General features: G+C 32.9%; 1 protein-coding gene across 4 annotated transcripts in view; it reads right to left on the reverse strand.

Annotated features, from left to right (window-relative positions):
- The window catches only part of TPR (translocated promoter region, nuclear basket protein), a 61,224-nt gene that overhangs the window by 16,075 nt on the left and 31,810 nt on the right, over positions 1-13,339 (reverse strand). For all 4 annotated transcript variants that reach the window (XM_031937042.1, XM_031937043.1, XM_031937041.1 and 1 more), the window contains 12 exons: positions 12,925-13,062; positions 12,679-12,810; positions 10,608-10,738; positions 9,922-10,132; positions 8,304-8,444; positions 7,527-7,725; positions 6,392-6,597; positions 5,706-5,767; positions 4,401-4,609; positions 3,325-3,597; positions 1,508-1,656; positions 407-487 (listed from right to left, as the gene is read on the reverse strand). In XM_031937042.1, the coding sequence (XP_031792902.1) occupies positions 407-487; positions 1,508-1,656; positions 3,325-3,597; positions 4,401-4,609; positions 5,706-5,767; positions 6,392-6,597; positions 7,527-7,725; positions 8,304-8,444; positions 9,922-10,132; positions 10,608-10,738; positions 12,679-12,810; positions 12,925-13,062 (1,932 nt within the window). The remainder of the gene's footprint in view (positions 1-406; positions 488-1,507; positions 1,657-3,324; positions 3,598-4,400; positions 4,610-5,705; positions 5,768-6,391; positions 6,598-7,526; positions 7,726-8,303; positions 8,445-9,921; positions 10,133-10,607; positions 10,739-12,678; positions 12,811-12,924; positions 13,063-13,339) is intronic.

The raw sequence follows: 13,339 nt of genomic DNA on the forward strand, positions 1-13,339 counted from the left end.
CTACAAATTTAGTTAACGATTAACTTAGGGAACATTATCACCTAAAAATCATAGTTTCTCTACAAACAGAAGTTTCACAAGTCTTTTTTTGAACAATGATGTTTTACGAAAGCAAAAGAAAAAGTGCCATATGATTTGTTAAACTGGATGCTAAATCCAAAATGCTCGATAACAAAGCTTTTTTTCCTCCATCAGTTCCTTGGTACTAAAATTAAAGCCTTCTAATATTCAGATTAATTTTTGGGCAAGTTTTGGAAATAAATATGATTGCAAAAATCCCATCTCAAATGAAAAGGAAAATTATAAGCAATGAATTAAAAAAATTTTCCCAGATGTTTACAGCTGTTAAAAAAAATTGATTCAAAATTGTTACTTTATTGCTTAAATTTATTTGTATTTCACTTACTTCTCCAATAGAATCTTGTGAATCCTGATTTACAAGGGGCTCGACCTCTCCATCAGTGCTCTCTTCTGCTGCAACTTCTTCCTGAATTATCACATATATAAAATGAAAGATGTTTTACCTACATTAATCCTTAAGGTATTTGATGAAGAAAAAGGTCTTAAGAGTCTTAAAATCTAATACATATATTTAAGGAATGTACCACTACACTAAAACTATCAAAATAACCAGAAAAAAATTATAGTGATAAAAAGGAAGATTTTAATTCAGATTTTAAAAAGGTCAAACATCTAGATTCTCATTAGTAATATGTTACTAGTAATCTAGAAAAAATATGTAGTATTGTATTATAGTGATTACAGAATTGTAAGTAAAAGATCTAAAGAGGAATCTATTATCTCTTTATATCCTTTACTATAACTTCCTAACCTTTTTGAACAAGGGACAATGGTGTTTAGTGAAACCTGTTGGACCCTTTCATAGTATTTTTAAATGTGTAAAACAAAATATATAGATATTAAAATACAAATATATATAAATATAAAAAAATCATAGCTTTTCCTCTTCTTCCTACCATGCTCTTAAGCTATTCATGGACTTTTTAGGCTTGGATATAAATTGCCCCATATTTATTAGATATATATATAAACGTAACAGTCTTTTGTACACAACTGTTTTTGAAAAAAGGTACTTAAAATAAACAACATTATTATTTTTCTTTGGTGTATGCAAATCAAAGCTTATTGTCAGTACTATTAAAGGCACAAAGAAAACATGAAAAATTTAGGAGTCTTGGGCATATGGGGCTAAAAAGCCCACTTTATTATATTTATATGTAAAAGGCAGTTCATTATCACAGGAAAAATAAAAGGCCCAAATCTATTTTACTTATGGCACATTGCAAATTTATTTGTTGTAACCGATCTTTTTTTATAATGAATATGGTTGGTTCATAATCACCAATTCGTTAGCTCAGGTGATATTTCTTATATAGAGATTTTTCTTATCATTTACTCTATTTCTACACCCATAACAATTAAATTAAAATTAAATTGGGTCAATTTATTTACCCCAAACATTAGAACACATTATTTTGCTACACACCTCAGGTCCTACAGGGGGTATGCTCTTCAATTTCTTTGAGAGAGGCATATCTATTGTTTCATCAGAGACTTGTTCTGATGTCTCTGTGGTGCTATCATCTTCTTCTTCACGTGCACGTTTAGGCAAAGATGAACTTGGAGTAGCTGAAACTTTGAAATTTAATCACAGTAATATAAGAATAAATTATAACAGTAAACAGTGCTTACAAAGAGAACATATACAATTTCCTTGACCCTTAATTGACTTTTTGTCCCTTGACCAAAGTCATTAGGAATCAACCCCATTGGTTTGCATCAGTTTGGCAATTTCATTTTATCAGTACCCTCAGAACCCGTGGTCTCTCTGTTTAGAGGAAAGAATAAAGAACTGCTCTCCAAACCTACATTTAAAGAAGGCTCACAAGCAGCCATTTTATTTCCTTCCAGCTTGTATTCCTTGAGACTGGACTCCAACATGCTCCTCCCTGGGGCCATACCCTTTCTGTACTGTTTTCCCCCATTAAATTCTAAGGGCCATGAAGACAAGATCCTTTTTTTTTTTTTTTTTTTTTTTAAACATTTGTATCGCTAGTGTTCAGTACAGTGCCTGGCACATAAAAGGTACTTAAAAAATATTTATTGAGTAAGATACCATAAAGGTTTTCTTAGTTGTAGTTTAAATGTCTTATATACCATTAATGAAGATATAAGATTATAAAATTCCATTGCCAAGATTTTTGTTGGTTGTCCATACAATAGAAATTGTGTATTACGATAGTATCAAACTTTTAGCTAACAGAGCGCCAACCAAACATTCACCACACATAATGTAATTCACTATTCTTAATTTGGTTTATATATTGCTGGCATTTATGATTTGTAAAATATTAAGATGAATTTTTATTATAAATAGATGAGAGCTTATTTTGGGTTCTACTTTCCCTTCCACTGATTACATCTGTAGCATAAATATTTGAAAAGAACTAGCCCTTTGGTCTGGTCATGAACTAAAAGAAAAAAGGATTCAGGTCTTACAATTATGGCACTTAGGTAGAATAATGAATAATGATGAATTTGGAGTCAGGTAGACTCTAGTTCAAACTTTTCTTTGGCCATTTATTAGGGTGCATAAACCTAGACATATTACTTAACTTCTCTTAGCTTTAGTTTCTTTATCTGCAAAGTAACAGCAACAATAACAGTGATATCTAGCTCCCAGGATTGTTGTAAAGATGAAACGATATTTGTAAAGTACTTTACCTACCACTCTCATGTTTGCAAACTCTAACTATCATTATTACAAAAGCAGAAATGACAAGACTTCATGACTGATTGGTATCAGAATTCATATACAGTGATGTCCAAAATGGCAGCATCACAATGCGTAGAGAGGATGGAGCATAAGCTCCTATTCCATCTCTCTGCTCCAAAAATCTTTTTTTCCCTTCAAAATCAAGGCACAAATTACTAGAAAAGATTTTTTCTGAATTTAACAGCAAAGTTCTAAAAGTGGGCTAAAAACTATGAAATACTTTATCATCTCTGCACAAAATAAACTTTCAATAATATATTCAAGGAATTTGAGAAAGACCTCAAAAAAATTAAAAAAGGAAATGCTTAAGATATAGTAATCCAAAATAATTGCAGCTCGTTTCCAAACATAAAATAAAAATTTCTCTGATAAGGGAGATTTTATTCGGCTTTGAATGAAATCCAAAAATTAACTACACTTTAAAATATCAGTAATCTGAGGAAATCATCTTTATCATAGTGGGGGATTGGGGGAAAAGTGTTTACTGATACATTAAGTATAACTTTAATTTAGAAAACTCAACTTACCTGTACCAAACACTGATGTTGAAGTGGAAGGTCTTTCAATTGGTGAACTTTGTACAACTTCTACAATGCTGGGGGAAAGTTCTTGGCTAGCAGGCTCAATTTGAGGATGACTTTGCTGAGTGGGCTGCACAAAGGCTGTAGCCTGTGTTTGTTGCTGAACAGTTAAAATAGGTTGGGAAATAGAGGGTTGGACGTTGGGACTGGTAGAACGAACAGACCCACTTGTGCTTCCAAAAACTGGAACATGATCCACAGGTCCTTCTGACTGCATAGCTGAAAGAGCAAGGACTAAAATTTAATGGGGGGCTGGGAGAGGGGGGGAGAGAAGAAAGGAAGGAACTTTTCTACTGTTTAGACATTTTCAAATACTTCAAATTTGTAAATTTTTTAGCAAGGCATGGCAAATAAGACGCTATTAGTAATAATAGATAGTATAAGAACTTCATCTTTCAGATATTTTCCAAAGTGTATTAGCATCATATTGTGTGGTTAAATGTTTGTTTGCTAATAATAAATTCAAATTTAATCTTCAGCAAGTTGAAATTCCATGCAATAATAACACAAATCACAACTGTATAGTGCTTTACAATAAAATACTTCCTTATAATAACCTTGTATGATAGGGAGCACAAATGTACAAATTCATTTTAAAGAGATTCTGATATGCTAAGATATCTTGTTTGAGGGTATACTGTAGTAGAATCTGGGTTTTCAAATCCAGGTTTTTCTTATTCTAAATGGCTGCTTCTTTCACTTTAACATGCTACTCCTCAAATAAACAAGTATAAAAATAGAAATTAATTTAATTTGTCTGACATGCTAAAAGTATAAAAACAGCACAGCATACTGCCTTGCTAAATAATGTGTTAATTATTTCTTCTATTTCCTCTTTAAAAGGATTTAGTTTGCTTTATTAAAAAAGAAAACACAATATTTTTTACTACTATAGGGAGCTTAAGTGCAGTGAGAAGTTGTTTCATCCAAGTCATTACTAAACAGGTAAGCCACTCAAGATAATACAGAAACCAAGAAAGCAGCAATTAAGTACCAAATAGTTTACCTATTGGTCTACTTACCTTCCTGAGATTCCACCTGTGTTGTGGGCATCACTGTAGCTGTTGGAGTAGTGGTTGGATTTGTAACTGTTGCAGGTGTAACCATAGGTCGGATACTAGCTCTTGGTGTTGATTTATTCCCAGCTATGGCAGCAGCTGTCACTTTGCTTGGAGTAGATACAACAGGAGTTGGCTTGATATTGGCTGTTGGTGGATCTGATGTACTAGCACTAAAGATAACAGATATTTTAAAAACTAGCTTTTGTCAATTAAAAAAAAAAATCTGTAGTTTTTCTATTTCATACACACCATGGAGGAATATGTAGCATGATTTTTAATGTTATTTAAAAAAAGTAATAGTATTACCCAAATTTTTTGAGTGAGGGAAAAAAAATAGGTTCTCATTAAGTTACATAAGACCAGGCACCCTAAAAAACCAAAACAAAACAACTTCTTCAATGTTAATTGGCTTTAATCCTCAATGTTTTGAATATCCTTTTCTAAACAAAGATATTTTAGGGAAAAAAAATTAAAAGAATCCCATTTCGCAAATTTTTCATGTGACAAGGAGAAAAAAGCACAAGAATCATAATCAATATGAAATTAATGGGAAATGGAAAACTTGAGATTTATATAAGTATTAGATATACAAAAAGCAGAATGAAATTGAGCCTTCTGAAATAAGTGCTAAGAAATCTCAACCTATTTCTACTGACTCAGGAATCACTGTATCCAAGATTGGAAATGGGAAAAGGGAGAGAATTAACAGGAGAATTTTAAAATTCATTGAAGAACTAAGAAAATAAATAAATAAAGTTCAATTATGTTCTTTTAACAAAAATTTTAAGTCAAAAGGGCACAGGGCAGCTGAGTGGCCTAGTATACTGGTCCTAGAGTCAAAAAGACCTGAATGGCTTTTTGCTTGCTAGTGTTACACATGTCAGATCTCTTCTATTTTACTCATTGTTGTTACTGCCCCCTATTTTTTTTTTTAAAAGATGAATAGCAGCCCATCTTTGTTAGAAAGAAATTAAGAAAGTACAAGCTACTAGAATATTGGTACAAAAATCTTAATGCCCAAGAATTTCTCTTCCTGATGCTGCAATAGGAATAAAATGAACAATGAAAACAAAAAACAAACCCAAAAAACCCCCCAAGAACTTGGGACACAGCAGGCAAGCCATTCAAAGCATATGTCAGGAAAAAAACAAAAAAAGTATTCTTTAAAAAGAGACACAGTACAGCATTTTCTTCCTGAAACTTCCCATATTTCCCAGAAGTCATCTAGATTATGAAAATAATTTAGAAATAGAAAAATAAACTCACATTCCTCTTTCACCTGAAGCTGGAGTTGTTTTGAGGGTGATCTGTCTTTGTTGTTCAGGGACCTATTAAAATACAAGTTTGTGTAGATGAATATGTAATCCCTCTAAAATACCCAAAACAAAACAAAAAAATCCAGGCCTACTGCCCAAAGCTCTAAAAACTACTACTGGTAATCTTTAAGAAGTTATATACAAATTGCTCAAAGTCTTAACAGAGTGACAGGAAATAAGATGGGGGGGAAATCATGGATATTTTCATTAAAATTTTTAAAATTAAAAAAATGATTTATTGAAATTCATTACAGGGAACTGTAATGTGCAATCTACTATGCTAGGGGAATACACATTTAAGAAGTAATAATCTGTAACATGGGAGGATATGTAACATACAGTTAAATGTAGATGAAAAATATAACAGTTCATAGGGAAACAGCATTTTATTGTTTACATATAATCCTTATAAGAATGAGATAGGCAGTCATAAGTATTATTAACCCTGATTTAAGGCTGGAGGGTTTAAGAGATTTGTCTATGGTCAGATAGTAAATAATGGTGCTAGAATCAAAATCAGGGTCTTATTTATGACTAAATATAGTCTCTTTCCCACTACACCATGACACACAAAAAAAGAAGACAAAAACGGGTTATAAGATTAAATGCAAAGAAAATAACTGAGTTACCAATTACCTTGCTAGTAGTTTCCTGAGGCTCATCTCTTTGCTCAAGATGTCTTTCTTGCTGTTCCCTGAGTTCTCGTTCCAAGCGGCTAATTCGACCTTCATACTGTGATTTAAGAGCAGTCATACGGACATCCAGCTCATCCTTCTGTTGATCTAATGCACCATTTCTTTGTTTAAGCTCTTCGTTTTCTTTAGTTAGCTGATCTTTGACACCTGAACAAACAATACCATGTTATAATTTTTGTCTCAAAAGGATAGAAATGAAGAACATTAAAATGATTGGCAGAATTCAATTAGGAAATTTGGTTATATAATGATTAAAGCAGTGTGTCTGGAACCAAAAAGACTTGGGTTTGAATATGACTTCAGATAATCAATAACTCCGTGAGACTGAGCAAGTCATTTCTACCTTAATTTCTTCATCTACACAACAGAGATAAAAATAGCATCTGCCCTACCAGAGTTGTTGGGAGGATTAAATGAGGCGATATTGTAAAATATTTTGTAAACCATAAAATGCTACTTATTACTACTACTACTAGGCAAAAATGGCAATCCATTTTCATAAGCCAAAAAACTCAGTTTTCAATGAAACAATCTATCAATCTACCTACCTATCTACATCTATCTGGTATGACCTATCTTTGACAAACTATCACTCACCATTCTTGTGGAAAAGATGAAGAAATGTTGGCTAGATAATATAATTAGATGTCTTCATCATAATGGAAAGAGCTGTTTAGCAGTACGAGATGGCCAGTGGCAACTGCACTTTGTAAATGGTGAGATTAAGATATAAATTTAAATTCTTGCCACTCTCTATACAACACAATCTTCAGAAGTGAGGAATCACATAACTAGTTTATCATTTAAAAACCTAAATTTCTCTGAGTCGAAATCTTCAGATATTAATACAACATTTATTCAGAAAGTACTATGTGTGAAGCACTATCAATTCTGTACATGTGACATTCTAATTAAGTTTTTGCAAGTGGGGATAGTTAAAAAATCACTTTATCTTCTATTTCCTCAGCTCTAATTGCCACTTCAAATATCTAAGCTGCATACTGGCAAAATGTGCATAGAGCTTTGCTGTAATTATTATAAATTTCAAGCTTCAATAAATAGAGGGATGTCTTTACCAGCTAAATGTGCCAGCTTTGCTTTGGCTGCAACAAGAGCCTTTCTGGTTTTGTCTTCTTTTTCCGTCATATGTTGTCGCAGCTGCTCCTCCTGTGTAGTTCTGTCTTGGAGATCTTGATGAAGACGTGACAGTTCAGACTGAAGTTGCGTTATCTGCTCCTGAAGACTTCTAGCTTCAGCCTCTTTTTCAGATACTGTCTAAGGAAAGAAAAAAAAAAGAACCTTAAATAAAAATAGCCAGCTAGAGAAAAATAAGATGAGTTATCAAACAAAATTACCAAACTTTAATAGAGAATTATAAATCTTATAATCAATACAAACTGTAATTATTTAAAATAAATGTGTCAATACACCAAGTAAATGATAGTTTGGTGTAAATGTCTATCTGTATATAAAATAATTTAAGTAATTATGCAAATATACATTGTTATGTAGTGGAGTACAGTAAGTGAAAAGTGAACTGGATCTGGAGCCAACCAATCCCAGACCAACCCCACCTTTGTGACTTTGGGCAAGGGAATTATTTTCTTTCTCGAGACCTCAGTTTCCTTATTTGTAAAATGAAAAGGCTGAACTAGATGCTCCTTAAAGGGTTTCATTTAAATCTAAAATTTAATAATTCTATAATACTTCACTACCTTATGAAATAAGACAACAAAAACTGAGATAAATTACTGTCTCCGCTGTACTCATAACCACCACATACTCCTTATATTGTCAGGCAGAATTGGGACTATAGTTAAAATATAACTATTTTACTAATCTCTGAAACTTACCTTCTGAAGGTTCTCGATTTGGTTTTCTAGAGATTTCGTTTTTATTTCAGCTTGATTCAGAGTTTCTTTGAGCTCTTGCACTTCATGGACAGATACTTGTTGTTCCAGTAGTTCTCCAGAAGACTGAGAAGTCTCCATTACCTAAGATTATGACATTATTTATTAAATGTCAGCAGTGCACAGAATACAGTACATGGTATAGGGAATATGTCTATGCTTCCTGACCTTGAGGTTTAAAAACGAAGTCTCAGAAGCAATTCAGATACAAAGAAGATTAAAAAAAACATAATGAGAGGCATACCCAGATTATGTTCTTGTTTCATAAGGTAACATATTAAACTAGATTACAATTCTTAACAGTTGTTTATACGTGACTATCTATAGAGACTTATTTGGATGTGTATACTACAATTAAATTTACAAAGTTCTACAAGTGGGAAAACAACAAATGCTTTCAAAACTCCTGTTTGAAACATTATTTGTACTTTTGAATTATGATTCTTTAGGTCATTATTCAAAAAACTTCCTAATCCATTCAAGTTTGTATTTTCAACTAAAAATCTCAAACTATTTTTTAAAGCATATATTCCTTTTTTTTTTTTTTTTTTTTTTTTTTTACTGAATAGCATTCATTAGGCTGTCCCCATTCATATTAGGCAATTTTTATCCCAGCTTCTAGTGTAGAGGAAAAGGATGGAATAAGCAGGTTACTCCAGAAACAATTAATTCTGAGGAGTAGAGCCCTGCCTAAGCATCCTGGAAGCAACTCTTCCATGGAAAAAGAGGGTACAGGGACAGTCTTTGTATGTAGAAAGCAAGAGGAGATAGGGTAGAGATTTGAGGGGAAGATATTAAGGACACAAAGTTAAACACCATCAAACACAGACTGAATTATCTGCATGGACACTGCCATCATGCTTCAGATGGTATGGGATCCTGGATGAGATCAAAATTCAATTAGGGGTTTGGCAAATCCGATTTAGTCATGAAGTCAGTATCTCTTTTTTGTTGTGGTTTTGTAGCCTTTTGGTAGTTAGGTATAGCGAGGTCCAAATTGATGGCATAACCGTAGTGATACAAACCAGGCATATGTCATACACCAGAAAAAGCATAATCTAGGGTAGGTAAACTGAACCCAAAAGCGAAAGCATGGAGCTCATCAAGTCTAAGAAGGCCCATGGAGCACTGTAGCAATCCAGAAGGAGCTAGTGACTATAGACTATAAGGCATGATATATTACTGGACTGGTTTAGGATGTTTTCAGGACCCAGGAAGGGTTCTAACATCAGCCCAAAGCCCTTCCTCCAGGGAAGGAAAATCTGTGGGAGGAGCTTATGGACACACCCAAGTAGCAATAGGCACAATATTTCTAGCTCCAGGTACTCTCTGCCTTTATTTCCTATAAATAATCGGTGAGCCCTTCCAGGCAAAATGTTAGCCCTCATCTCTGACCATCAAGAGACAACAGAGTAGCTCTCTAAGCCAGCCAAAGTCCAGAATTTAAAAGTGACTAATCCATGTATTTCAATCAGTAATACATAAAAATTACAGAAGAATAATTACATCAAACTGAGTAAGATTCAATTTCATATATTTTTTAAACTAACTGAAACTTTACCTTATCATGTTGTGCTTTAAGCTCTTCATATTGAGTCTTATATCTTCTTCCAATTTTCTTGACTTGAGTAATAGTTTTGACTTTTTCTTGTATATCAGCTACTTTGGCTTCTAAGTCCTTCTGGAGAGTTTCCTTTTCAGTTCTCATTTTATTTAATTCTTCCCTTAGGTTCTGAATTAAATTTTGGCTAGTGGTCAAAGATGCATTTGACCTAAATGGGAAAAAATAAATAAATAACAAAAGCCATATATATCTTGTTGAGAAAAAGATAAAAGCAGTATTAAACAAGCTTATTTAAATTTTTCACATTTTTCTATTACACAATTTTAGTCTAAGTGTAATAGTTAAAACATAAATGTCCTTTTAAAAATAATGTGCTTTATTTGTAGCTCAAGGAATATTATATAGTAAGTATATAACAGCAGTAATCATTAACTATTATATATTTTAGGATACAAAAAGAGGGTGTAATACTAAAAGAAGACATGAAGGCATAACATTGCTTAGCATTATACTGAAAATGATGAGGAAAGCCATAACACAGTGGAGGTCTTGTGCTTTTACTTTCTCTTTAGAAAGATGTATTGTTGGCAAAGAGTTCCTAGAGAATGGAGAGTTAGTGGCATAATTCATTGTGAAATTGCTTTCAAATAACAGGTTAAACTTAGAATTTCTTTCTGCTATACCTTGCAATTTCTGCTTTAAGTCTTCCAGTTTCTTCAGTCAACTGTTGAATGCGTTTAGTATTTACTTCCTTCTCTGAAAGGAGCTTTCGACATTCTTCCAAATCTGGCTCTTTTTGCTGGCTTGCAAGATGCTGAAAAAAGAACAAAACTCAAAATCATGGTCTATTTTTTACCAAGAAAAGGGTCACTTTAATAAGTGGCTATTATGTAATATTAACACTTTATTTTCTTCGACAAAAATCAAACTATCCCTGTCCTGAAGCTTTTGTTTACTGAGAGACATGATGTACACATATGTAAAATTGAAATATATATATGAGATAATTTTGACAGAGGGACTAGCAGCTGGGTGAGATCAGTAAATGTCTCATGTCTATTTTTTGTTTTTGTTTTTGCAAGGCAATTGAGATTAAGTGACTTGTCTAAGGTCACACTGCAAGTAAATGTCAAGTGTTTGAGACCAGATGTGAACTTACATCTTCCTGACTCCAGGCTCAGTGTTTTATTTACTGAGTCACTTAGCATATGACATGAAAGGGAATCAGAGTAATCCATGTGAAAGACTACATAGGAAGTACTGTGAAGAATGTATTACAGATGGGAAAGACTGGAAAAAAAAGCCAGTTGAGAGGGTATTACAATAGTTTTGATAAGAAGTAATGAAAGCCTAAACTAGGCTAGAAAGAAAGAAAAGATACAAGAAGATATTAGGAAATTGCTTTGAGTGAGAGAAAGGGAAAGTCTCACTCCCAAAGTACTGAGCCTGATAATAATTCCACTTTTATTGTTTAATATCTGTGTAACCTTGGCCAAGTCAGGTAATTCTCTAAGACTTGTTTCTAAATCAGTAAAATGAGGGAATAGAATTGGGTAACCTCTAAGATTATTATTAGTTTCAGATAAACAGCATTATATGATACTGAAAAAAAAAGCATTAGAATTGGAATCAGAAATACAGGATGAGTGGCAACTCCTTAGATTGAGACTTTGAACAATCCTAATTTCCTCTATACCTCCATTGTCTGATTTACAAACTGGAAATAACTTCCTGACTTACCTACCTCACTCAGGATGTGGGGACCAAAGGAAACAAAATATGAAAAACTAAAGTACGAATATCATCCTATTCAGTATTCTCAAAAAAATTTTAACACCTATCAGTTCTTAAACTCTTTATATCTATCTGCCCAGTTAATCATGTAGAAATTGTAGTTTATTTAGCCTTGCATTCCTGTACACAGTGCCTTGAACCTATTTACATATGTATTTCATGAACTAAAAACAAAAGACATGTTGAGAAATGAGAAATATCAATAACACCTGGGTTAAAAGCTGGAAGAAAAAAGTGGAGGCTAAATTTGAAGGAAAGGACTTGTTAATCTGACATATACGCAAATCTGCATCATTATAAATAATGAATATACATATATATGTCTGTGTGTGTGTGTATATGTATATATGTATGTATATAATAATGTGTATAAGTGTGCAACAGAAATATTTTTCATTATTGCTTTACAATTAAAATAGCTCCATTAAAATAGCTTTTTGGGGTTGGGGGAGAGTGAAGAGGAGAGGTGGGCAGTCTGAGGGGATGGACCAGGGATTTCATTAATACAGCCAAGTTCTTGTTTGACACTTACAGTACCAACAAAATTCTGTAATTTAAGCTTGGCAATGTAAGAGGCTTTTTAGACTGTAAATCAAATTCAAATAAAAAAGGATGTCTGTAGGTTGCATACTGACTTAGAAAACTTAACTTCAAATTGATACGATTTCTGTTATACTGTATTTTTATTTATGTTGTTTAAAATCTCCCAATCACACTTGAATCTGTTTCCTTGCATTCAGGAATCACTTGAACCTACAGGCTGAAAGTTTGACACCTCTTTTCTTAGAGTTTCTTGCCACAGAAAAATAATTTGACCAAATCATATAGTATGTATCAGAAGTGAGTTGTCCTAACTTTGAGACTAGTTTTCTATTCCCTAGGCCATACTACTTCTCAAAAGTTAGTTTTAATTCCCTAAATTATTTGCTGACAAATTTTGTAAATTAGGAACTTGATTACCTGGTTTCGTGCTTTCCAGCGTTTGATATCTTCTTCTAGCAACTTCTTTTCTGCTTGCAACATACCACTTTTCTCACTCAGTTCAGCATTTGATTCTTGTAATGGCAAGATATCTAATTCCAGTTTCCTGACCTGGAGAACAAAACATCCTATCACTACTATTTTGGCTGACATAAACGAAAATAACATTTAGAAAACATGCTTCTTCTCCTGCTTCTTTCATTCCTGAATTAACAAGTTACAAACCTTTGCTTGCATCTGTTGTAGTTCTTGTTCCAGCCTTTCTTTTTCTTCCCTCAGCATTTTGTTGGTTTCTATAACTACATTCATTGTTTCAGTTTTTTTCATCAGTTCTTCATGCTGAGCCATTGTTTTTGCAGTTACCTAAAGATATAAAAAAATAATAATAATAAAAAATAAAAACATTAACAAAAAACCCACAAAATTATAGGCATCTTTTGCTTGGGAGAACAAGGTAGGAAAGGGAAGAGTTGAGCATTGGTATATATATTATCTATTTATTCCTATTCAGATGCAAAATGTCCAAGAAAGCAATGATTAAGAGCAGAAAGTTTTATTACATTCATGAGGAATTTTATGAGATTTCCCACCAAAAGAGAGGAAAAGACTTGTAGGGGCTGTGAGTGACCTCCTTCACCAC

This window comes from Sarcophilus harrisii, chromosome 4, assembly GCF_902635505.1.
Source record: "Sarcophilus harrisii chromosome 4, mSarHar1.11, whole genome shotgun sequence".
Lineage (NCBI taxonomy): Eukaryota > Metazoa > Chordata > Mammalia > Dasyuromorphia > Dasyuridae > Sarcophilus > Sarcophilus harrisii.